Source organism: Bacillus rossius (genome assembly GCF_032445375.1).
Source record: "Bacillus rossius redtenbacheri isolate Brsri chromosome 4 unlocalized genomic scaffold, Brsri_v3 Brsri_v3_scf4_2, whole genome shotgun sequence".
NCBI lineage: Eukaryota > Metazoa > Arthropoda > Insecta > Phasmatodea > Bacillidae > Bacillus > Bacillus rossius.
In genome coordinates, this window is record NW_026962011.1 from 369,702 (window position 1) to 396,406 (window position 26,705).

General features: G+C 35.7%; 2 protein-coding genes across 5 annotated transcripts in view; one reads left to right on the plus strand and one right to left on the minus strand.

Annotated features, from left to right (window-relative positions):
* LOC134541952 (protein hobbit) overlaps positions 1 to 26,705 on the minus strand; it is a 440,842-nt gene that overhangs the window by 286,813 nt on the left and 127,324 nt on the right. For all 4 annotated transcript variants that reach the window (XM_063385710.1, XM_063385709.1, XM_063385711.1 and 1 more), the window contains 2 exons: positions 17,000 to 17,168; positions 13,222 to 13,592 (listed from right to left, as the gene is read on the minus strand). In XM_063385710.1, coding sequence (XP_063241780.1) covers positions 13,222 to 13,592; positions 17,000 to 17,168 — 540 coding nt within the window. The remainder of the gene's footprint in view (positions 1 to 13,221; positions 13,593 to 16,999; positions 17,169 to 26,705) is intronic.
* Positions 78 to 6,401, plus strand: LOC134541953 (uncharacterized). Its single transcript, XM_063385713.1, has 4 exons — positions 78 to 1,440; positions 2,806 to 3,060; positions 3,139 to 3,410; positions 6,251 to 6,401. Exons 1-4 carry the CDS (start codon positions 1,428 to 1,430, stop codon positions 6,362 to 6,364), a joined length of 654 nt encoding a protein of 217 aa, XP_063241783.1. The 5' UTR covers positions 78 to 1,427; the 3' UTR covers positions 6,365 to 6,401.

The window sequence follows — 26,705 nt, forward strand, 5'->3', positions numbered from 1 at the left end:
TTCGTTTGCAAAAATACTTTCCATCATATGCATATTAAACATGCATTAACACTAAATTACCGTATAATGATGTTAAATAAAATTTTACAAAAAAAGTAACTATCTATGTACAATATTATTAATATTAATGATCTCGCATGTGTGTAAATGAAACAGTGAGAGAAGTGGTGTGTTGGCAATGATTAGAACGAAATAGTTCCATAGCCAAAATATATATTTTTTGACTTTCCGCGTGTATTTAAGAATTTGTTTGGGTATTTGTTAAGTTTGAACATTTTTTTAAATCTCTGGTGAAATAAAAACGTTATGTTAACGGTAAAAAAATATTACGTGCCGAAACCGTGGTCGCGCATTAATAATGTTAATAGTCACTTGTTTGTTTTCTCTTTCAGCCGTTTGTCTGCAGTCTGCACTCTTTACGCCATATTGCAGTGTGTTTTAATATATTACTGACCGTGAAATAACGTACAGTTTGTGTTTCAGGATTTTGTGTTAATATTGTGTATTTTAACTTTGTTATATTATTTATTATCTACTATTGTAATGATGGAATTTGTTTTCGTTTTGATATTTTGTGTGGTTCTTGTGATTGCTGTAATGGTAATTGGTTCCGGGATGGGGAAAGCTACTTCTTCGCAGCGTCAGATGGACATCATTAACGTCGCTCAGAACTTATATGTTTTAATTAGGAAAGGCGACTTGAAGAAATGTGACGTTACGCAGACGACCGCGTTTCTTCTCAACATCGCAAAGTCAACTGTTCTCAAGTAAGTAGGCTTTTTTCGTTTTCATGCACGTAAAAAAAATATCGACTGTGTCCTAAGTATTGTCGGCCTGTGTTTTAACTCACGAGGTTTTTTGTGTTTTATTTCCAATTTATATTTTTTGGTGTGAGACAACACCGCCATGTGGCGTCTCTGTTGAAAAGTTAACCTAAAATCATATTAGGCCTACTCAGGTCCTAACAATAACAATATAGGCACTTTCAAGTATTTTTATGGGTGTGATACACGTTTGTTTATAACGATGTTTATAAACTTTATGATAGGTTTAACTATAACATAAGGGAGTGATTTTATAATTTGCATTTAATTAGTTTTTCATCTGTTTGGGAGATCACAAAAAAAAATAAAAAAACACTTCATTAATTTCGTGGACAAAGTCTGTCATGTTTCCATTTAGTGACCACAAAGCAAATATTTGTGACAAAATGCCATATTTGGAACACTGCCTAACTGCGTATTGTGAACGGGTCCCCGGAAAAGTGTTATGACAAATGTTTTTTTTTTTTGGTTAGGTACTACAAGAAAGACATTGAAGAAGTTTCAACACCAGGAAAAAAGAGGAAAAAAAGGCCACAGGAAGGAAAGTCACTTGACACAGTCGACGATTTCACAGTAAATGCAATCAGGAATGCAATTTACAGGATGTACGCTGAAGGTAAAAATTTGATACTGAAGAGTAGTTTCAATATCACTGGGGTAGGCCCTACTTAATTGTATTCATTTCATATATCCATATGCAGATTGACCGGTTCAGTTTTTTTCCCGATATCATCTGTCCTTTAAAAATACTTAACATTTTTGGGTGGTTTGTTAGGTTTCTTTATTGATATGGTATTGATATATAGAATATTGTGCAACATATGAAATAGGTACACGTCCTTTTAAGGTTAGGTTAAAGATAGAAAGAAAATTGTTACATTCTAAAACTACAAGTAATGTTTATATCGTTATACACAGTATACATATTAAATAACCTCAACTTTTATGATGTATCAGAAGGTTAAATAATGACTATTTCCAGTATCAATAATATCCAGTTGTGCGCTGTAGCAGTAATTGGTTACAAATTAGTGAGTTGTGGTCTAAGCAAGCATGGTTATTAAAAAAAAATTGGGATACTTAATTGGCTAAATTGTACTGTGTGGCAGGGTCCAGTACAATATATATTCTATTGCAAAATAGTGTCATGCCCCGCCTAACCCTTTAGAAAATATAGGGGTATTGTTATTTTATAAACAATAGGCCTACTTCATTGTAATGAAGTATCATATGAAAACACAACTTAGCCAGACAAACTGTGTGTTAGTGTATGAAGTAACAGAAGGTTATAAAACAGTAAAAGTTTAGTATCGCGTATCCGATTCGATACATTGATCCTGATCGCATGATCCTGCAAATATTGATCCTGTGATTGATGATGCTTGCTTTTCTAATTTATTACGTTTAAAAATCCTGTACAAAACCAAAACTAAAAACCTGTGATGTAGTAATGAGTTATGATTTAAAGTTGAATAATAATGAAAATATATATGTTTTATTAAACTTATGATAATTATTCTTGCTATACCACAATATTTGATTATGTTCAGGATCTTTGATCTGAATAAATGAAAAAAAGCATGCACCACACGATCAATAGGATGTACAGGTTCATGCATAAAGATCTAGGGATCACATGGGATACACGATACAAAACATTTACCTATAACACAGTGTAGAGCTTGTAACTTATTGATTGCTAAATTGAATGCTGAAATACTAATGTTTTACACAACTTCAATACAAACGCGCAATATAATCGTCATATCATTGCAGACAAAAATACTGCAATGTAGAATTCCTCTAAGCAAACTACAAAATTTAAATTAATTTAAAAGTATTTTTGAAATGTAAGTTTATTAAAACTATTTAATAAATGTAAATTGTGCACTTAAATTATCTTCTACGGGGTTGTGGTTTCGCTTAGTTTTGTGTACCTCTGTTATTTCATGTATTGTTAATGTATGCAATAAATTTACAGGTTTGAATGTTACAGTTGACACCATTTTGAAAGAAATCAGGGAAAGACAAATAGATTATTATGGTGGAAGATCAAGTCTTCATAAATTGTTAAAGAAGATGGGATTTTCATGGACAACTGTTGATGGACGAAAAGCTTTGATAGAGAATGAAAACATAGTATTGCAGCGAATAGATTTCTTGAGAAAGTATAAAGAAGAAAAAGAAAGAGGTGCCAATTTCATATTTGTTGATGAAACATGGATTTTCCAGAGAGGCAAGGCATTAATTTATTTGAAAATTTGTTCTGTGGTCCAATACAAAGTATTTCATTTCCATTTCATATATTTTTCAGGAACTGTATCAAAGTCATGGCAGGACAAGAGTCTACAATCTGCGAAGAGACGTACTGTTGGAGATGGTAAAAGGTTTATTGTTGTTAATGCTGGAGGGCACACTGGCTTTGTGCCAGGAGCAGGATTACTTTTTGTTTCTGGTCAGAAGACTGCAGACTACCATGGCGAGATGAATGGGGAAACATTCTTGATGTGGTTTGAAGACATGTTGGTGCATCTTGAGGAACCCAGTGTCATCATAAAGGACAATGCTTCATATCACAGCACCCAGGTATGTGCAATGGTAAAGCAGTGTCTTTTTATTGCTCAAATTGTAATGTGAAAAATTTACATGTGTTTATTATTGTGTATAAGTACGAATATTCGAGACTAATACATTTTGCCAGCAATAATTGTTATCTTAATAGTATGCCTACACTACATTTTTATAAACTATAATGTTTGAGCTGAAATTGATTACACATATACACACACAGATATATATATATATATATATATATATATATATATATATATATATATATATATATATATATATATATATATATATATCATATGTAATTGAATGAATTACATCGTAGTGCAAACTAATTTAGTAGAGGGTTTGAAATACCAAATAAAAATTTTTTATTGCAAATAGCATTTGAAAATGACATAATTACTTGTTTGGTAAAAGGACCCACTTTATGAATGCTCTGTTGCCCTACTTAATAAATTAAAATAATATTTTCAAAAAAATTTCTAGTCACTAAACTAACATGCTTTGTTAAATTTAGAAATTCATTACGACAATATGCCAAAACACATGTTTGCTTTGCATAAGTACAGTAGAACCCTGTTATAATTTGTTTTTAAGGGGCTACAAGAAAAAAAAACATAAGCAGGAAATTCAATTTAGTACTTTTTAGTGTGGATTTATTGCCAATGGACTCAACAAGCTGCATAAAGATATATTTGATGCTCCAATTTGCTTGTAGCAAGCCAAAAACAATTTTTCTTTAACATCATGGTGCTTCCAGCTTCTATCTGTTTTGTCTTTACTTACACATTGTCTCATTGCTGTAAAATTGTCTCATTTCTGTATAATTGTCATAATTCACGACAGTGTTTACAGTGGAAATGCTTAAGTCCAGTTCTTTTGCCACTTGAACATGTGGTTTAAGTGAATACATTTGAAAACACACAGAATGGCTAAAAATTTATGAATTTATTTGTTTTCCAAGGGTGTCAACAGGCAGTTAACTGCTAACATACACATATACATAGACAGTATAGACAAAGGCTTTTAATTTTTTTCGTCTTCTAAAATTTTATGAAGTGAACATTACAAGCACGAAACGCATAATTTGTGAAACATTATATCCAGGAATTAAATACATTGTCCTTATAGGGAAAATATTGGACTTGAAAAATAATACATTATAGGCAGGAAAACTTTATAAGCAGTAAAATTGTAACAGGGTTCTACTGCCATGAATTCTTATCAGCTACTTGAGTATTTAGTTAAATGTTGGCATAACGTAGGTTGAGAAAACACCTACAACGAACTGGACCAAGGATGCACTGATCGCGTGGCTGGAGAAGAATGAGATAAAACATGAAAATAATTTGTTGAAAGTGGAGCTGCTGAGAATAGCTAAACAAAACAAGCCCCGAATACGGTATATTATTCGTTTTTTTTACAGCATTTCTTTAAAAGTGAGATAGTTGCAAAAAATTACGTAAACGCCTTGTTCTAACACACTTTTCAGATATGAGGTAGACGAGTTGGCTCGTAACTATGGCCACGAAATTCTACGACTCCCACCCTATCACTGCCACTATAATGCAATCGAACTAGTTTGGGCTCAATGTAAACACCATTACAATAGTAACGTGGGGCGGGCCAAGAGATTTGACAATGATGCAGTTGCAGCCATCTGGAAAGAGGCTCTTGATGCTTCCACACCAGAGAGGTATTTTCATGTTGCATGACCAATGGGGTATTCCTTTTGAAGTAGAAATTGTTTTATTTTCCTGTAGAACATTCCTCAAGCTTCAGCAAAACCCTTACCATACATTTTTACATAATACGTAAGTATTGTTGCCTAGCAGCCTGGTCCTACCATTCCTTTTGATAACTTTGTGTGCTAGTGTGTGTATAGTGTGATTATCATTTTGTGTATATTCATATACCAGTAATACAGTTTTAAAACAATTGGTAAAAATAAGTGGTTTGAATTTGTGTAGTTGTCGTTTTGAAAATGTGTTGCATGTATGTGTTTGTGTTCGTGTTTGTGTTTGTGTTTGTAATTTTATTCCCATGTGATTCATACATATCTGTGTAGTTTCTAGATCTAACAGTGGTGACTTATTTGCAAGGTTTTTTTTTTTTTTGTAATTGCAGTCCATTTGCAATTGTTTCATTTCCATAAATAGTTTTGTATTTATTAGTAATTGTGATATTACTTTCTGTTATGCTTAATCTTGTGTCAATGACTTTAAAGTTATGGTGGGTTCAGTGCTGTAGGCAGATTTCAATATTCAGATAAAATTTCAACGTAGAGAATTTTGAATATTTTCATCTAGCGAACTTGAATAGGTATTTACACATGTAGTTCTTGCACATTAGTATTTTCAAAAGTTATGTTATTATAGTGAAATACATATACAGTAAATCATCAAAACTATTCAAAAAATTAAATTTTCGCTATATCTCACTGTTTTTGTCTGGGACAAATTTTAACCAAAAACAAACACAAAACTTATGAAATAAATATTTTATCATATGCATTCTAAGCCTTTATTGATAACATAGAAAATATTTACAGCTTTATTATATCTTGAATAAACCACTATAATTTTTTTTTTTCAGATAACATAAAACAAAACATGTTACTTCAAGTATTAAATAATAGCTTTGATAGTTGAGGAAAACACATTAAATGAGTTTTGTTGTGTTTAAAAATAGTTTCTTGTGGAGTGAGTTCAAAATTGTATGTAATAAAGAGCATGCCATGCATTGTTTACTATGCCGTTTTGACAGAAACAAACATATTTTGTTATAGAGTGGTTTTTGCTATAAACAGGTCATTTATATAGAGGTTTTACTGTATACATTAATTTTTTTAGATGGGCGAGGTGTGTGGATCACGTGGAGAAGCTAATTCAAGCAGACTGGGAGAGAGAAGTCCACATAGACAGCTGCACCATTCCTCCACTCATCATCCACCTCGGCGAGGATAGTTCAAGTGAAGACAGTGACAGCGAAGAATTTGAGGTTACGACTAGGGGTAGTCAAATTTCGTTAATGACGAAATCGCGAAATTTAAAAAAAATCACTTGCACATGAAGTGTAATACAAATAACCTTACTTGGTAGTGATAAGACGTTAATATACTGCATTTCGTTTTAACGAAATTTGCTGTGATGCGCGAAATCCGTAGTTTTTCACGAAATATGACGAAATCGCGATATTCGCGCCAAATTAACCTTTTTTATCGCGAAAAATCACGTTGAAACATTCTGGAACCTGCACAAAACGTTTATTATTCCAAGAGGTTATATGTGAGACGCCATCTTTGCTTTTGTTTTTCTCTAGCACCCATAGAGTAGAGTGTAGCAATAAACATTATCACTTAGCTACTGGTGGACAAATCACAGATGGCGTTGGTAGTTACGAGTGTCGAAATGTTCTATGATTTTGTTTTCACGAGTGTGTGTCTGTCGAGTTTAAGTTCTTTATTTCCGAGTGGATGCAATATGTCTCTCTTCCGCATCTATGATCGTTTTCCGTTAAAGTTTTTGTGTCATTTTGGTCATATTACCATGGTCACTGGATAAACATATAAAATGCCGAAAGTTGTGTTTTCGAAAGAGCTAAAGAATATGACGACAAAGGATTTTACGTGTTCAGTAAAGAAAAAGGCATCATGATGTGCAAGTTCTGTAATGTGCAAGTCGATTGAAAAATAAAATACACGTGTGAAAAACACTGTAAATTTCGAGCATCGCACTGGAACTAAGCGTCAAGTTACTCTAGAACCATATATTTCACGAATGAAAATTATTACATCCAGACGTACGCCTACTCAGTCTCCGCCGTCGCATACGTTCCTACGAGACGTACTAATAGGCCATAAAACGGCAAAAATTACATTATTTTGCCGACCGCAAATGCGTCTTGTGACGCAATCGTCGATAGGCCTTAACTCAATCTTTGTTCCTTTCTCTGAATCGGCCAAACGCAGTCCAGAAAAATAGCGTCACTTCCATATTAGCCAATCAAATCATAACTGTCAAAATGCTAATTGTTGTATATGGGCGTCCTAGCCGAGGCGACTATTTATTTTCGTAGTTGTCACGGCAATGCACGAAAATAAATGCCGGCCAAGAGTGCCAACATATACATGAACAAATACCGCACACGCAGTTGAGGCGGTGAAAAACGTAAACAAATAAAAAAAACAATACTCTGTAATGTTGAATAAGTACAGTGTTTTGGTGGGGACTAGTTTGCAGGAAATATATAATAGCTGATTTTCAGAGATAGTCAAAATGGACTTGAGACACTAACGTTTCTGATCAGTTTCCGATTTTTTTTGTATGTAATCTTGAGAATTTTAATTACAAATGCAGCGTGCTAAATTTTAGATGTGCATGTACTTCAAAACAATGTTTTTGATAAAATTTGACCAAATAAAGCAATTATTCCATCAAACATATACATGTGTATAAAATTATAATGACGAAATAGTTATTTTTTCTAACTAAACAATTTTTTTTTCACCGAAATTTTGCACCGAAATAACTCTTTTTATTCACCGAAATGGGCCTGTTTTATTTACCATTTTTCATTGGCCCTAGTTACGACACAGCAAGTAGATGGAGACAGTGAAGTACTGGCAGTTCCTCTTGATGATTTACCCGGGTGTTCTTATTGAGGTCTGTATGTAATAAACACCTGGGCAACTGTAAGTATTGGGGTTTGAAACATTTTTTTTTCTTTTATGCATTCCCATTAAGTATGTTGATTACTGGAACTTTATGTATTAACTTTATATTACACATATTATGAAATTAATAATAAATTTCATTTCTGGATTCGTATAGGTGTATGTGAAACATTTTATTTTGTTGTGTGTCTTCATTTTTCAGTGAACTTACTTGGAAAACAAAAAGCCAGTCCCCATCCAGGGCCACAAATAAATAATGCATATAAGTGGTATAGAAATTACTGTCAATTCTTTACCACAATTTTACTGTTCATAAAATTATGATTTTGTCTAATAAGTATACTCAGGAAAATGTATATAACCATATTTTTATTTGTGGCCTTAACCGGCAAAATGGTAGGGGTTTATTAAATAAAAGACGAAAATTCATTTTTAAATGTTTTCATCTGAATTTGTTAATTTTATTAAACCTTCAATCCTTAGTCTTTTCCAGATTGCTTAGATGGACAGCCATATGTATAATTTACAATACTTTTTTTTTCAGATGCAGAAAACTGTGTTGAACTGTACTAAAGGATGATATTTATTGCTTACATAAATGTTGTAAATTTATATGTTCTCCTAAAAATTTACTTTAAATTATATGTTATTTCTTTAGCTAACAAACTTATTTTTTAATATTTTTACCATTGGGTATCATAAATGTTATGAACATATACATGTATACTTAGATCATATTCAAATTACTTATATATATATATATATATATATATATATATATATATATATATATATACACATACATACATACATACATACATACACACACACACACACACACACACACATTGTTTTGACAGCTGGTGATTGTAAACAAACCATTTGACATTTGTCACATGGCAATGTTTTTGTTTACATACGGCGGAAGGATACATAGTGACATTAAAGTAGATCCGGTGAAAAGCAGGGCTTCAGAAAAGTAGGAGGTTACCGTGGATGGACTATAGTTACCGTGTATGTGAGGAAGATGGTTGCCAACAAACTTAATAGCCAAGAAGAAATGAAGAGTGGCCAAGAGAATATGAAAATGAAATGAAGAGTGAAATAAAGAACAGTCTAGAGGAGGTGAAGAATGCCATGAAGATTGAAAATACTGACATTAAGAGGCCATAAGATGATATGCAAAATGAACTAGTGGCAGATCAAGAATAAGTAAAGAAGATGACAAAACCAGTATTTAGTTTCAAGGTAAAATATAGTGTTTGGAGCAGCATCTGGTACAATAACAGTAACATGCTCAACAGGAGCAACATCTAGCTCAACATGAGGTATAGTGGCACAACAGCTAATGCAGCTTGAACAGGCAACCAAAGGGTGCGTAGAAGCTGCGACATGGAAGTGTCTCCTGAGATGTAAAGGCTAAGAGCATTTCCATTGGCCACTCAAAATTCAAGACACCTACCTTCAATGGCCAATATTTATTGGCAGTATACAGGTGACAGTTCAAGGCACCTGCAGAAGTGACCCTAGCGTCCTCCCTGTATCCTCAATTCTTGGAGGCAATGACAGTCTCCTACTGAATGGATATTTCAATGGCAGGCAGTGTCTACTTACTGTTGCCCCTGGGACCTCAGCACTCAATAGTTCACACAGACACAGTAAGTACTGAACTACTCAGAACACCACTACCACAAAAAATGAGGATAGAAACTGGTTACATATCATCCATGCATGGACAGAAAGGTCTGGAGTTAAGGATCAGAACATAGGCATTTTCACGGACGTCTCTTGTCACTGACATAACTGTGGTACTTCTAGGAATGGATATCATGCAGTATGGATATGTTCTTGGCATGGAAGGATAGGTAATTGAAGGTACCTGTAATGCAAGCAGTAGTTAATGGAACTGTTACAATCCCAGCCAGAAAAGGGCCACAGTAATGAAGACATGAAAAAATGAGATGCTTCAATGTTGGATCCCCATTTGAGAGAATAGCTATTAACATTGTTGGGCCATTTTCCTAGACGAAAGATGGTAAATGGTACATCCTGGTGGCAATTGACTATTTCAGTAAGGGGCCAGACAAATATGCTCTTCCTAACCACGAAGCCACCACCGTGCTGGATGCAATAGTCAACAACATCTGGGTACTGATGAAGCTGCACTCAAACCACGGCTGAAATTTTGAATAGACATAATTCCAGGAGGTGTGCATGTTACTGGGGATAAAGAAAATCAGGACCACAGCCTTACATCTTCAGTGTTATGGCATGGTGGAAGGTTTAGTAGGACCCTAGAAGACCACCTTGTGAAGGTTGAGGTGACCACCAGCAAAATTGGGATCCACACATCTAATTATTCCTAATGGAATGGCATAAAGGGTTGCCATTCATGACTTGACTAGACAGACTTCTGCGATATTGCTTGGACAGGAGTTGAGGCTATCTTGTGCCGTCCTCGCCAAGAGCAAACCAGCACCCCTAACTACGTCAAACATCTGGAGGAGAATGTGGCAATCGTACATGATGAGGCTCATAAAACCTTTGATTAGCAACAAATCAAATGAAGACAAAGTACAACCTGAAGGCTCAGAATGGGCATTTGGTGTGGCTATACAACGAAAGAAAGGCAGGTGTCCTAAGCTTCAAGAGCGGCATGGGAAGGTCTCTATGAAGTGTTGGAATGATTAAATGGTGTGGTCTACCACATCCGGAAAGGAAAAAGGGAATAAATGAAAGTGGTACATTTAGACCGAAAGAGGAAATATGTCAGAAGAGATGTGTCATATAGTTATGTTCCAATGAGCTTAGATACAGTTCACAAAGACTTTACTCGTGCTCACAGGAATCTACTTAAAACATACATATATGAATTGTGATGCATTAGGAATGACCCTTACCAAAATAATGTAAGATTTTTTACTCAAATTTAAGGTTGCAAACAATACTCAGGGGCGGCCCCTTTGTGGGTAAATACTTGTAAAAACTGTGTATCACTCAAGCATAGCATTCAACATTTATTGTTTTTTTTTTTTTAGTGTAAGAAAAAATAAGCTCTGTTCGCGATAAAGTGAGACTTCAGCAACCATTCAGACTCTGACAGCTGAATATTATCACCAGAGTAGCTAATGGGGATCCATATTTATGTTGTCAATTTTATAAGAATACTAGCTGCAGTACCCGGCATTGCCTGGGCTGAACACAGGGTGAAGGAGACCTTTTTAGAAATCAGATGTAATTAGTAATTGTCTTCTTAATTTTAATGTCAAGTGTGCAAAATAATTTATATCACTTTCAGATTCCGACAGACGTTGTTCTGCCAGTGTATAGTTATTTACCTGTATATATCTAAAAATTGGTAGTCTGTATGTAATCTAGACTCTATAAAGCACTATAGAAAAAAGCTGAAAAATAATAGATTACTAATATTGAAAATATTCCATTATCTAGCTAATACTCGGCATGCATTGCAATGCCTCATTCAGTTTTGTTTTGTAATATGTTTGAAGTAGTTACACATATACAAATCATCTATCCATCTATCTAAATATATATCTATCTCTATCTACATCTATATATATCTATGTATCTCTCTATCTCTATTTATCTGTTTATATCTACGTATATACATATATACATCCCACTATCTTATCTATATATAAATCTCTATATAGCTCTATATATTCATATATCTCTTTATCTAACCCATTTCATTCTCTATACCTCGCTCTATCTCAACTTATCTCTCTGTCTCTCTCAATCTCACTCTGTATATATATCACTCTATCTCTGTCTCTATTTTATATTTAAATAAATTGTATCATGTGTGCACACTTATACAACAAAAACAGACTAAGTGCTGCTATATAATATGGAATAAACACATTTTTTGAAATGATTCGTGCTCCAACTATTGAAAAATAGTTATACCGTCTCAGTAACCTTCACGTGCATGCGCATAACAACTCACCAAAATTTCCTCGCAATCGGATGAATGGTATAGGAATGCATTGTCACAAACAAACAAAAATTAAAGACATGACAAACGCATCAAACGATGGTGCGTTTAAAATTCAAGGCAACTCTATCTATTGACGAAGTTAAATACAAAACTGTTATTAGCGCCTATATTTTGCTAGCCGCTGCGAGCTCCGCTAAGCGGACTGGTCTCACCAAGGAGAAAAATATGAATTTGCCAGACCTTACTATGTGTATGATCGTGTGGCAGACATAGAGAAATGACACTCACTATTTGTATGTCTATGACCTATGATCTTTTGTTATAAAATGAAATTATCACTTTTTCATTCCCTTAGGGATGGAATTTCATATTAATATGTGGTCTATGTGTTAATCCAGGTTATGAGCTCGCTGTAGGCTAAATTTCATCCAGATCCATTCAGCCATTTTGGCGTGATTGAGTAGCAAGCATCCATCCATCTAAACTTTCATATTTATAATATTAGTGGGATTCCGCTGACGCATCTGTCTTGAACAGTGTGTGACAAAAGCTGAGCACATTTTTATTCCTCCAATGAATGCGTACTTGAGTCAAAGGCACAGACTTTTTTTCGCCTCCTGGAGATGTGAGTGGACCTTTTTTTTTATAGGTAGGCAGAAGAAGATAATTGCCCAAACTATCACATAAATATGGCCTGTGGCAGCAGTTAGTACACTAAAGGTAAAGGCAGGAGGAAGGGAGAGGTAGTGGGTGTGCATCCTGAAGTCATTTGTGAGTATGTTACCTACCCAAAAAATGCTGATAATTCCAATTCATTTTTAAAATATTACCTGGTTCTCTAAGGTAAAATACGAAGCTAGCGGACACAGCGGGTGTAATTTGTGGCCCGAACAAAGGGCGTTAAATCCAGCATATCTTGTATTTTGCTCTTGGAAAACATCTTTGTAATTTTAAAAAATTTTAAATTTTCCCAAATACAAAGTCTTTGGATCAACTTCTAATTCCGAAGCTTCACACACCCCTAGAAAATTTTGTATTGTACCAACTACTGTAATAAACTACTTAGTACAACTTTAATGTAAACAATAGGTGGGACCTTCTCCTTCGTGTGTGGATGTAACAGCCTCATCCTTGAGCCAGGTCAGGTGTGTGTTGCTTCAAAAGAAGCGTGAAACAATTGCTCTCACCTGTCCGCGTCTATCTCGGTCAGAACCCTCACTGCATGATCGGTGCCGTGCAACGTTGGGTCAGCCAGCACCATTACACGCACATCGGTCATGAGCCAGGCGAACAGGCGGCTGCGAGGTGGGGCCGCCCTGCTCATCTGTTTCGAGCGCTGAATGTAGATCTCTGCGTTCTTCCTGCTCAGGCTGGCATACAGCTCCTCTACCTTGGCAGCAGGGAGCAGCAGGTGGGCTTTGCGCAGCTCTGCGATCTTTGCGTCCATCATCTTCTGCCTCTTGAGGTTCTCCTGGTACTCGTCCTCCAACAACTCGTAGTTGTCTCTCAGCCGCACTTCCAGTGGGTCGTCGCTCATTTCGAACAGGAACTCTTCCACCTGCCAACACGCACCGAGCACTGTGTGACCATCCACCAGCGCCCAGCTCTGCTTGGACTTATAATCATTACCTGGCATGTTGTGCATCATCTAACACAGAAACTCCTGAGCAAGTCTGACTTCTGGACCGAGTGCGACCAAGGAACGTTTTATGGCACCACCTCCAAAAGAAAAAGTTTTGCTGGCGAGAGGCAGGTTGTGGGCGACAGATGTGCAGTTGTTAATGATAGTCACCTAACAAGAGGAGAAACAACCAGAGACATTGCCTGGTGGCAGTATGCAGACACGTTGCCAGACTGCTACACTACTTCTAGCCGGAACATTAGAATCAACATTAACATTTGAATAAAATTTACTACAGTTTCCATAAAAAGGGGAGGAGGAGTTGTTCCTTCAATAGGCTTATTATTTCTTGGGTCCCTCATGTTCTCTTGAGCACATCATGAAATACCGTATTTACTTGCATATAGATCGCGGCAATTTTACCAGATTTGATGGGGAAAAAATGAAGTGCGACCTATATGTGAAGAAAATTTTTTTTTAAATTTTTGAGGATTTTTTTTTGCAATATTTTGCTTTAAAATGTGAAAAAGAAGTTTATATAGGTATACGCAAATTTATTTACAATGTACACACACAGCGAAACCCCTTATTTACATTACCGTTATTTACGTTTTCCCGTTATTTGCCCTATATTCTTCAGGTCCCGTTTAGTTCCCATTTAGTCCAATACAATACTTTCACGCGAATAACGTCTCAAAAATCTAATCCATCCCGCTATTTACGTCACGTAACAACCATAAACAACCAGAAAATACCGTGGGTACTTTAAGAGTAGATAAGATTAGCTAGTAGGCCTAAAAACATTGTGAAAAACGTAATGTTTATAGTCGGCAATGAACATTTTAAATCGCAAAATATACATATTTTATAACATGAAAAGTTGCTTTTATTTCTAAACATGTAATAATTTAAGCCTAGGCATGTAAAAGTCTGAGTAATTATACCAGGAAACAATCTAAAATGCACGAGGGAAAAACGTAAACTCACGAATGTATAAACTTTTCTGATTACAAGAGTATAGCGGCAGCACTGCTACTTCCTGCAACTGGCTGCAAATGCCAAGCCTTTCCGAAGTTGGCTGATCGGGAGCGTCTACCCCCTGGATGTTTTTTTTTACGCGCACTTTTTTTCTCTCCAGTATAAAAAAGCCACACAGACAGTTTAGTGTGCGTGCTTTTTACTAAATGTTTCATCATGTACCAATGTTTGTTTTCAATTGTTACAGTGGGTGTTAAGCTATGGGAAGCCTTCATTTCACAGACGAGAGAGCCACATCCGAAGTTCATGCTCGCTTTTTTTTTCCGTTCTATCTCATTGTATAAACCGGTGTGGCATTAAATTTTGCGGTCGATTAGGATAGGTTAGCTACATTAAAAATACTGTGAAAACATTTTATGGTTTCTTAGCAAATAACTTTTTTAATATGTAGCTATCCAGGGCTAGGAAACTGTTTACATGATTTCAGAGTATCTTTAATGTACCATCCACCGTCAACCGTCAACCGTCCACAATGTTTTAAAGTATTTATAAAATATTATTAAATTTATTAAAATAAAACTTTTATGCTTTATAACGTTTTTTCACCACACTGGTCGGTGTTTGACGAAGCTTAGTAAACTAAATTGAAAATACTTCAGTATAGTGTCAGATCCTGCATTAACACCATTGCGCTCGCTGAACGTCCGAGCACGCCGCCGGCCCCGGAACGAGCGTGAGCGGTGCGGCATTTGCAGCCAGTTGCAGGAAGTAGCGGTGCTGCCGCTAGACTCTTGTTGGCTGATTGTCAAGTTCTGATACTGTATTTATGTCACAACTTAGCCGAAATACTGGTACGAGACAAACTTCACAAGATAAAATGAGCTGAGTCTTGGTAACTGTTTTAGACGTATTTTATAATTTCGGAAGTATTGTACAGTTGACGCATATTTTTTAAACCAACAATTTATTTCTGGGGATAGTAATTAATTAATTATTGGTATCAAGACATCAAGATGAACGCAAACTTGAACATGTCACGGCAGCGAGAAAACTGGTGCGTATATCAATAAACTGGTATTAGAACTGGACAAAACTGGTACACGGGAGGTGGAGCTTATATTTTTTTTCCGCTAAGCTCGCATCTATTGGCTGGCTGCTGATGGAAGGTCACGAGTCTGGGCGGAGCGTTGAGTGAGTTATACTGCGCATGCGCAACTCAGAGAACAGAGAGAGCCAGCCGGCGGCTACGCCGCGCCGTAACAACAGCTGATCGAGTACAATGACCTTTCTCCGCGCACAGCGCGCTATTGACGGTAAATTTCCATCAATTTGCGGCTCTTTTTTTTAATTTTTTTTTACTGTGGTGCAATGCATATGTGTAATGAATTACCGGTGCGACCTATATGGGGGGAATCTTAAATACCAAATTCAAGACCTCAAATTATGGGTGCGACCTATATGCGATGGCGACCTATATGCGAGTAAATACGGTAGTTCCTGAAAAGCCCAGGAAGCTGCTTGGGCGAAAAGGTGAGTACAATTACACCCGAGGCAAACACAAGGGAGAACATTAAACAAAGTTAATTACTCTCAAAATGAAGTAAAATAAAATGGAGTGGTGTTTCAGTTAAATAAAGAAAAGGTAGTTTATTTCAAAGTTTACCCTGTTTATTTGACGAAGGCAGAACTTTTGCCCACCAGCGACATGTCCTTCCTGAGAGCTGAGGTGAAGGCCCAGTCAGTGCTCTCAGAGAGGTTCATGGAAAGACAGGAGGGGGAAGGGGGGAGGAATCAGCTGTTCTGATGGGAAGTGGACTTGATCGGAGCCCAGATCGTGCTTAGCAGGTCGGAAACCCCAAACAGATCTGAGATAAGAGCTGCTCACCTCTGTCCAGCTCACGGAAAAGAGTTGCTCTGGGAGCACGCTCAGGAAGGCATTATAGAGCACCAAGATAGACAAAGTTACAAGATGTGTTCGTGTCCTAAGATGGGAAGAAAATGAGTCTAGCTGCTTGTGCTGCGAAGGGTTTCCAAACTCTCAATTTAGGCACTGGGAACCTCTCGAGGAACCCATTGGAAAAATATTTAATGAGAGAGAACAATAAGATAACTAAGATTATGTTAAACTATAAATTCTCTGTCAAAATTACAATGGGAAATTAAATTTTAGGTCAAACATAAATTGGTGCCGATAATCCCAAATTTGCAGCACAGATCCTAGAATCAATAGTTGATTTTTATTGTTAATATGTACACCTATAGAAAATTACATTACTACAGTACTTCAGGTTAAGTAAGAGCTTGCACCCTAATGTCCGAATGCTCCTCTGTGAAATGTCACACAGTGAGAGACGGACAAGTGTCACCTGGATGAGCAGGTCCGGTGGCAGCGGACTATCTGCGGTGAAGGGCGCCCTCTGCTTCTTGTGAACAAGCTTGAGCCACTTGTATACGCTGACCAGCTCGCCTTGCACGGCCTGTGCGAAGCTATGCTCGTACGGGAAGCAGGCTTTCAGAGACTGCACCGTCACACCCCTGCAGACACCACACTGCCAGACAATCTTCCTCTCTCAGCACGTCACTGCCTGCATTGTAGCCTCCCTGAGACACACACTTGGCATCCTGTTTGCTCCTGTTCGCTGGGCCAAGCACCCATTCCACCAACCATGTCAATGCCTCTTATTTCTAATCAAGTGTATTGAATTTTAGTGTTTTTTTCTCAAGTAAATTTGTTTATCTACTTGCATTAGATATGCAAACTATAATTTTAAAATGTAAATTAAGGTATTGAAAATTAACACCAACATTATAAAATAAACTGTAACTTTTATTCATAACTATCTTATCTCTGGGATTACTATAATTAATTTTATAAATGTCACTATCTTTATAAAGTACCTTCTAAACAGCCATAACACTTTGTTAGGTTTTATCAATAAATTTACTACCAATTACAGTTTGAACGTGCACTCAAAAATTCATTAATTAATTTCTTAAAAATGGTGTTTTAAATATTCATCGATTAAGAAAACAAATTATGCCTTTAAAATACTTATTTTAGTAATACTGTTTGCTTACAAAAAAACTATATGTTGTAAAATAAATAATGAAACATTAGGTACTTCAGCATTCTGAGTCTACAATATAAATTTAAAGAGAAATGAGCACTGAAAATTCGTTCATCTTTTTACAGATTTACTCCAGAACAAGTAAAAGTTTTTTTCAGTATTTTAGAATGCCAAATGACAAGTTTTTTAAGCTAGTACGAAAACAGCCCTTATGAAAAATGAATACCCGTTTTGTAAAGGCGATAACACATGAAGAGCATCTAAGTACAGTAGAACCTCGCATATCCGACCATGACGGGACAAGGCCATGGTCGGAACGGCCAAAAGGTCGGATATCGGGAGGAGAAAAAAAAACGACTTTCTCAGATAGAAAAACAGCTATATCGTACTGTAATACAACTTTATTGTAAAGTATGTACTTATAAAAATGTTGCTGTATATATTTCAAACATTTACTGTTTTTAAATTAAATGAGATCAATAAAATCTAAGCATACCTTATTTAAAGAATTCAGTAATGGACTTTTGTTTTAATTTTGTCAATCTTGACTTTGCAGAAGTGTCCCTCCACTTTTTTGCCCACAATACGTCCATTGGGTTTGCATTTGGATGTTGCCCAATGTATTTCAGCGCAACTTCGAAGGCGTCCTTAGCAGCAGAATGACTCACTACGTTGTCACCGGTGGTTTCGTCTTCATCCGAGTCGATATCTTCTTCCACGGGTTTGTTCTGCACAACAGCGATTATTTTGTCGTCATTTAGTTCTTCATTGGTGTCTTCCGAAACATCAGCTTCAACAAACCACTCTTCTACATCATTCATCTGGAGATCATGCTGAAACACTTGTAAATTTTGTAATACTTCTGTGTTGTCTGTCTCAACTTGTGCTTCTGTCTCAGGTTCTTCTTGTTTCAATGATGGCCAAATCTTTTTCCAAGCCTTCTGAAGGGTAGTTTGATTAATTTCGTCCCAGGCTGCAGCAACGGTGTAGATTGCGTCTTTTATGTTGAAACTTTTCATCGCCTCAAAAAGGTTACCTCCTTCTTCTGTTTTGTCCAGCAGAGAGCCGACACATTTTCTTCTGTATCTTCTCTTTAACAACTCGATGACGCCCTGATCCATAGGTTGTATTAAAGGTGTAACATGGGGCGGTAAAAATAAAGCCTTGATGTTTCCTTTATTTAATTCATATTGAGAGGGGTGACTAGGAGCGTTATCTAACAGCAAAACAGCACGAGCAGGTAAGTTTTTAGACTTTAAATGTTTTTTTACTGCGGGGACAAATTCGCCAAAAAACCACTTCTTAAATAAATCGCCATCCATCCAAGCAGATGATTGATTCCGATAGAAAACTGGAAGTGTTGCCATGTTTAGATTTTTGAATGCTCTTGGTTTCTTAGATTTTCCTATGACGAAGAGCGGCATTTTGTGGCTTCCCGTGGCATTGCTACAAGTTGCAATTGTGAGCCTGTCTTTAGCCAGCTTTGTTCCTAACACAGGTTCATTTTTAGCAGCTAGAGTGGTTTTTGGAAGCATTTTGTAATTTAGGCCTGTTTCATCTACATTGTACACTTGTTCGGGTACAAGTTTCTGTTCTGTGACCAACTTCTCAAATGTTGCTACAAATTCTGTAGCAGCATTATCATCAGCTGAGAGATTTTCCCCGGAAATAATAAGATTTCGTATGCCATGACGCAACTTCCATTTATGTAGCCACTAGTGATGGTTCGAATCCCATTTTTCTCGAATCCGAATCCCAAACAGTACCTCGAATCCACCCCTCGAATCCGAATCCAGTTCTCAAGGGTTAATTATAAAATAATTTATAAGTTAAGAGAAAAAATTAAACATTATGCAGAATTATTTAACCCTTTAAATTTTTATTTGAAAAAACAAGGATTTTGACACGGTCTGGATCAAGACGATTCCATTTTTGGTCACATATGTTTCCTGCAGTGCTGAACAAACGTTCAGAGAACACTGTCGCAGGTGGTGAACACAAATATTTTTTGGACAGTTTATGTAGCCTGGGTGAACACGCAGACTGAGTTTTCCAGTATTCGAGAATGTTTATTTCTGGGTTAACTGTAGGATCACGTAAGAATCTGGTCACTTCATCAATTGCTGTAGAATCCGACTTGGTGGATTTAAGGCATTCAGGCATTATCTGTGAGTACAGTGATTCATGTATCCACGGAAATCGGAAAACAAAATTCAACATCCGACGGAACAATATTTTGTAGTTACCAACTTGACATTTGTTTAAAGTCCCAAATGAAGGTAAACGCTTTCCTGAAATATTTAATGGAAACTGAAAGGCGCCATCTTGTATTCAATGGTTTTAGGCCATAAGAAATATTGTTGTGCGTCTTTTAAAATTAAGCCTCACTACAGCATAGGGATTAATATGCCCTAAGTTAAAAGTGACGGGGTGTTTTCTCTAGTTTACCCATTAAAATTTTTTATATTAATATTAGTTATTTTTTATGTTGCTCAAAATGATTGGCTAACAAATTCATTGGTTGGCCATCATGGAATTCTCAGATAATACATATTTTAATGTTGGTAGTCTACACAAACCAAACTTGGTCCTAAAAAAATTCATAAATAGAATGTGTATCAGAATATTTAAAATTGAATTGCGATTAAAATACATGTGTACAAATACAAATGCATCCATGTTCATGAATATAAAGTAAGTTTCCCAAATCAGTACATGCTTCATCATTTTTTATATAATAACGAATTAAAAGTACAATACAGTAGAACCTCGTTAATCCGTGATGCGCTAATTCGGGAATCGGATAATCCGGGACGATTTAAAAGAGAAGAAAAAAAAGAGAAGTAAAAATTGTCAGCGCTTAAAATTAACGTCACGCGGGCCGGCGGCCGGCAAACACTACAAGCCATCGCGTGGGCCGCCAAACTCTGCAACGCTGTTTGTACCGACCCTTTGTGTCGCCCCCCTTTTCAGCTGTCACATTTGTTACTCTTTAAACTTGAGGGGGATGTCCTGACGTCTGCTTCCCGTCTCCCTTTGTTTGTTTCCACCCGCCAACGCACGGCAGGCGCCTGGCGAGTGACGTGTCTGGCTGGCATTCGGCTGTACGACGAGGAGGGGGGGGGTGGTGCAAGGTCAGCACGATCTTATCTTTCTCTCTTCTGCTGTTGTAAATGACCGTGAACTAATGGCTAGACATTTTTAAGCCGAGACACTAATTCGAAGACGGCCGGCCCTTACCGTGAACGGCCTTAACCCAGCTGCACGACGGTGTTTATTTATTTATTTATTTCAAAATTTGTTCAACAGATTCTTAAAAGAATATAGAACATGTCAATAAAGTCAACAAAAATGAACAATACAAACAATCAAATTAATTAAATCATAATATCACATCAAATTAGTACTAATTAAAACAAAAATATAAATACATCAATATGCAAACAAATCATCATAAGTTATTCTAAACATTATTATAATATTCATTTAATGTATAAAATGAATTTTATAATAAATAGTTTTTGAGTAGAACTTTAAATAGTCTTGGGTTGCAATGGGAGATTGCTTTTAATTTATGAGGGAGTGCATTGAAAAGTTTTATGCCAGAGTACAGTGCACCTTTTTGATACCTTGATGTATTATTACTTGGCACATGCAAGTCGGATTTATTTCTGGTGTCATAAGTGTGTATTGCACTGTTATTATCAAAACTATCATTATTTTTAACTACAAAATTAATTAATGAGTATATATACTGACACATCATAGTAAGTATCCTTAGATTCTTAAACAATGGTCTACAAGAATCATAGTGATTAACATTAGACATTATTCTAATAATTTTTTTTTGTAGTAAAAAAACATCATTAGCATAGGGTGATGATGCCCAAAAAATGATCCCATATGACATTACAGAATGAAAAAACGAAAAATATATTTGTTTTAAATAAAAAACAGATACAGTTGCTGATAACGATTGAAGTGCGAAACAAGCTGAACATAGTTTAGGTATCATTTTAACTATATGTTCCTTGCCACACAAGGTATTGTTTACATGCAAGCCTAAAAATTTAACACTATTTGCTTCTGTAATTTTAGTATCACTATAATTCAATTGAACTACAGGGTTAGACTGTTTATGTAAGTGAAATTTTAAGATACTTGTTTTATCAATATTTAGAGTAAGATTATTAGCATTAAACCATTGATTTAATTTATCACATACACTATTTAATGTTTGAATTAATTCTTGATTTTTAATGTTATGACACAATATGCTAGTGTCATCTGCAAATAAAATTACTTCAGACTGATCAGTTATAAAAGAAGGAAGATCATTTATATAAATCAAAAATAATAATGGTCCCAGGATCGACCCCTGAGGCACACCAAGATTAATTAACCCTTTATTTGAGTGAACTGTACTATGTCTATTATCAGAAATTTTTACTAGTTGATACCTATTTGACAAATAAGATGTAAACCAGTGGAGCGCAGTATTTCTAATACCATAAAATTGAAGTTTATTTAGCAAAATTTTGTGGTCAACACAATCAAAAGCTTTAGCTAAGTCACAAAAAATACCTGCCACATTCTCTTTATTATCTAGTGCTTTAAGAATAGTGGAGGAAAATTTGAAAAAAGCTTCATTAACAGATTTCCCACTTCTAAATCCATATTGAGACTTAGATAAAATATTATTTTTTTCAAGATAATCTGTTAATCTATTATTCATTAATTTTTCCAGTATTTTTGCAAAAGATGAGATTAGGCTAATAGGTCTATAATTAGATACTTCATCTTTATTACCTTTTTTATAAAGAGGTGTCACCACAGAAAATTTTAATCTATCAGGAAATATACCTGATGTCATGGAAGAGTTAAAGATAAAAGTAAGAGGTTCACTAATTATGTCAATGCATTGCTTTAATAATTTTATGGAAATTTCATCAATTCCTGAGGATGCTTTAGGTTTAAAAGCTTTTACAATTTTACAGATCTCTATTATGTTAGTAGGTGTTATGAAAAACTCATTATTTGTTTTGTTGATAGCGTGATGAGGAATTATATTTGGCTGGATGCCTATTTTAGGTTTATTATTAAGTTTTTTTGCAACGTTAAGAAAGTATGAATTAAAAATATTAGCAACATGAATTGGTTCCTGAACAGTTCTATCATTCACAGTTAGTTTCACCGAAGTGGAATTATTTTGTACACGGTTCATTTCCGCTCTAATTAATTTCCACGAAGTTAGTACTTTATTAGTTGAATTACTGATAAGTCTGTCAAAATAAAGCTGTTTGGCCTTTTTAATTACTTTATTCAAAATTATACAATATCTTTTATAGTATGTCTTAATACTGGTATCAGTTGCATTTTTAGCCAGAATATAGAGTTCCTTTTTCCTATTGCACGAATTTCTAATACCAGTAGTTATCCATTTATTTTGAGAGGAGTTATTAACTCTAACAACTTTTTTTGGAAAGGCTTCTTCAAACAATTTGTAGCCAATTTCAGCAAGCCCCGGCGGCCCGCCAATACTTTCCCCGCCCTCCCCTTCTTAAACTTGCCCGCCCCACCTCTAGTCCAGCTATGCCGCCCCTCCTTCCCCTCCTTTCTCCTCCTTTCCCCTGTGTACCGCGATTTTAGCGCCCCTATCGGCTTAGTTTTTGCTGGTATTTAAGCCCCTGGCCTGAGGCTATTCCTTGCAGTCATCGCTCCCTCTGAGCAAGGCTGTCCACCGACATGTGCACTACGAGCTCGTTCTGACACCGTTACTATGCCCGTCGGCTCCTTGATCGCCCTTATGGCAGTGGTTGTAAGCCGTTACTATGTTGGAACATAGATCCGCGTCCTTATTAGCTGCGCTTTATTTGCTGCGCCTGTTTCCTTTTGCAAACACAGCAAGTACTTGGACTTTCCGTTTTTCGGTATCTGTCTTTGACGGTCTTTGTGCTACACATGTCCGGTGTTTCTATTGTAATTTCGGGTATAGTACCTCCTTACGTTCTTAAATTTGCTAGGGGCTGTTAGGCTCATCTAACTTTAGTAGGAGATGCATTCTGTTTTATTCGTGTTGTGCATTAAGAGTTCTTAATTACAGATATTTATACGGGTATATTTATATTTGTACATGATAATTTACTTAGCTACCAAACACTTGAATGGCGTACATAAGTATGCGTTTAAGGCATGTACTGTTTGTACAAGTGCGTTGATTTGTATATGCGCTCTAACTTATCGTATTACTAACGTTATTAAGGCTAAGGTCTAGAGGAAGTAAGTCAGATTTTGCAGACATATATATGTGTTGCATTTGTAATTCGTATGTGACTGTGCGCCCGTATGTATAGCGCAATTCATATTGACATGGGCGTTTAACATAAATTTGTTTTATATGAATGTATCTGTTTCCACTATATAAATATCTTATACATTTGTTATTTGTGATGATATTGTTCTGATTTGTTATAAAATAAAATATATATTTTGGTACCTCTTGTATTAAGTCTGTTCGTTAGGGTCAGCCCCATTACGTCTTTAACTCACACTTACAGTGCTTGCCGAACTAGTGTTTCACTAGTGAAGTGTATAAGGGTGATATGTCCGCTTAGTGGTTGTGGCCGACCTGGTGTGTCCGGATCGGTTACAAATTTACAAAAAGTTGAGTGGAATTTATTATATTGTAAATTAACATCATTTGATGTATAAACATCATACCAATTTTCCAAAAGTAATTTAGCTCTGAAAAATGAAATTGTTGTATTATTGATAGTTCTAATCCTTGTACTTTTAAAAGGTTTTTCAAAACTAATAACAAACTGAGGATTACTAAAAAATAATAGTTGGGCATCATGATCAGACAAGGCATTAATATAAGGTATAGTAAAACAATTTTTAACATTATGAGCCTCAACAAAAATATTATCTATTACAGTTGCTGTGAGGCCTTGAATTCTGGTAGGAAAATCAACAGTAGGTATTAAGTTATATACTAAAAGCAATGAGCATAATCTATGTTTGTTAACACTGTCTAACATAAAATTTACATTAAAATCACCACATAAAATTATGTCAGAATTTTTACTTTTGATCTTGATTAATTTGCTTAATACAGATTCTAAACCATTTAAAAATATTAAAAAATTGCCAGAAGGAGATCTATAAGTGACAATTATATAGACCTTTCTATCCTGCAAAACTATAGAAGCCATTGTACATTCAAAATCCTTTTCAATACATAATTTATTTATATCAAATTTAACTAATTCAAATTTGACATCTTGTTGAATGTATATACATACACCTCCACCAGTAGTCTCATTTCTACTATAAAAACTTGCAAGTTTATATCCAGGGATTACAATCTGTTCTATTTCATAAGATTTGCAATAATGTTCAGATAAACATAAAACATGTAAATTTATCTTATTTCCCTGATTACATGACTTTATTGCTTCATAAAATAAGTCTTTTTTATTTTTAATACTATGTATATTTTGATGCATAATTGCGAGTTTGCCACAAATACTCTGTCTACTAATGAATTTATTGTTTAGTTTAGCATAAGATGCATTACACAGGAGAGTATTATTTTGGTTTATAAAACAATCTGCTGGTGGAGCATTAATATAATTTAGTTTTTTGGTGTCTGAGAAGCTTGACAAGACCTTCCGGGCTTTTAATCGCTAGTCCGTGAAATTCGGTAATCCGCGATTATCTCGGTCCTGACCATCACGTATTAACGAGGTTCTACTGTACCTCAATAGGATGTGTTCCAAGGAAAACGTAAACAGGCCAAGTAAATTGTAAGCATTTAAGTTTTTAAAGTACTACATTTATATCAATATTTTTCCTCGAATCCCGAATCTTTTCCCTCGAATTTCGAATCTTTCGAATACTAGAGATTCGGTGGGATTCGAGGATTCTAGGATTCGACCGGCCCATCCCTAGTAGCCACCCTTCGCTAGCGCTAAATTTTTTTAGATCACCTCCCAGCTTTTCATGCAATTTTATGGCTTTTTCCTTTACGATGGGGCCTGACAATGGTATTCCCTTGTGCCTTTCCTGACAAAACCAAACCCATAATGCTTCATCGAAAAGTTCAAGTTTTGGTTTTTTCAACATTTTTCTACTTTTTAAGGCATCTTCTGTCTCAACTGTTGTTGAGTACGTTTCCAGATCTTTACGGGTTTTTTTCCAATATTTGATTGTAGTCACCCCTACACCCAACTCAGAAGCTAATTTAATAACAGACTCTCCATGGTCCAATCATTGTAAAATCTCAAGTTTTTGTTGCAGAGAAACACAAACACGTTTACGTTTTTGAGTTGCCATTGTCAAACACGTAAAGCACTACGTATTGCACACTTTAAATTCTGTAGTCGTGAATAAATAATGGGGAAAAACACAAACAGTATTGACGTTAACAAACACAGAACTGTACAAGATTATAGTCAGAGCACATTACACATCAAGATTCACGGTTGAACTGACAGTTTTTGATACGAAAACAAAGCATATCGTAGATGAGTCACTCCTTCAAGCCTAACAGGCTCACCAACCGGAAGCGCGTGTGAATCACCGACAGTCGGACACTAGGTCGGATATCGGGAGGAGTCGGTTGTGGGAAGGTCGGATATGCGAGGTTCTACTGTAGCACTTAAGTAGGTATATGTTATAAGGTAAAACCCTATTAGAAATTCTCATTAATTTGTTTTACATTATCGATGATAATTATTAATCTTCAATTTTATGCTATGCCTTTGATTATTTAATTAGCGCTGAGAAACTTTTGTAATCCATGAACAGTTCCCAGCAATATAATTTAAAACATTTTATTGTCGCTTGTGCTATGGAAATAAGATGGAGAGATATTTTTTTTGTTCGAACATAGTTACAATTAAAAACGTTCTAGGGGAGGATCATAGAATTATTCTGATGTGACAGACATGAAATTCATAGTCTTGTGTAATTTTGGTTGTTTTACACCACTAATTGATGG

Excerpts from the sequence above, each read along its gene's own strand:
- LOC134541953 (XM_063385713.1), top strand. Across the intron at positions 3,061-3,138 it reads AACATGGATTTTCCAGAGAG|GAACTGTATCAAAGTCATGG; the intron begins GCAAGGCATTAA and ends TATATTTTTCAG. Across the intron at positions 3,411-6,250 it reads CTTCATATCACAGCACCCAG|ATGGGCGAGGTGTGTGGATC; the intron begins GTATGTGCAATG and ends TAATTTTTTTAG.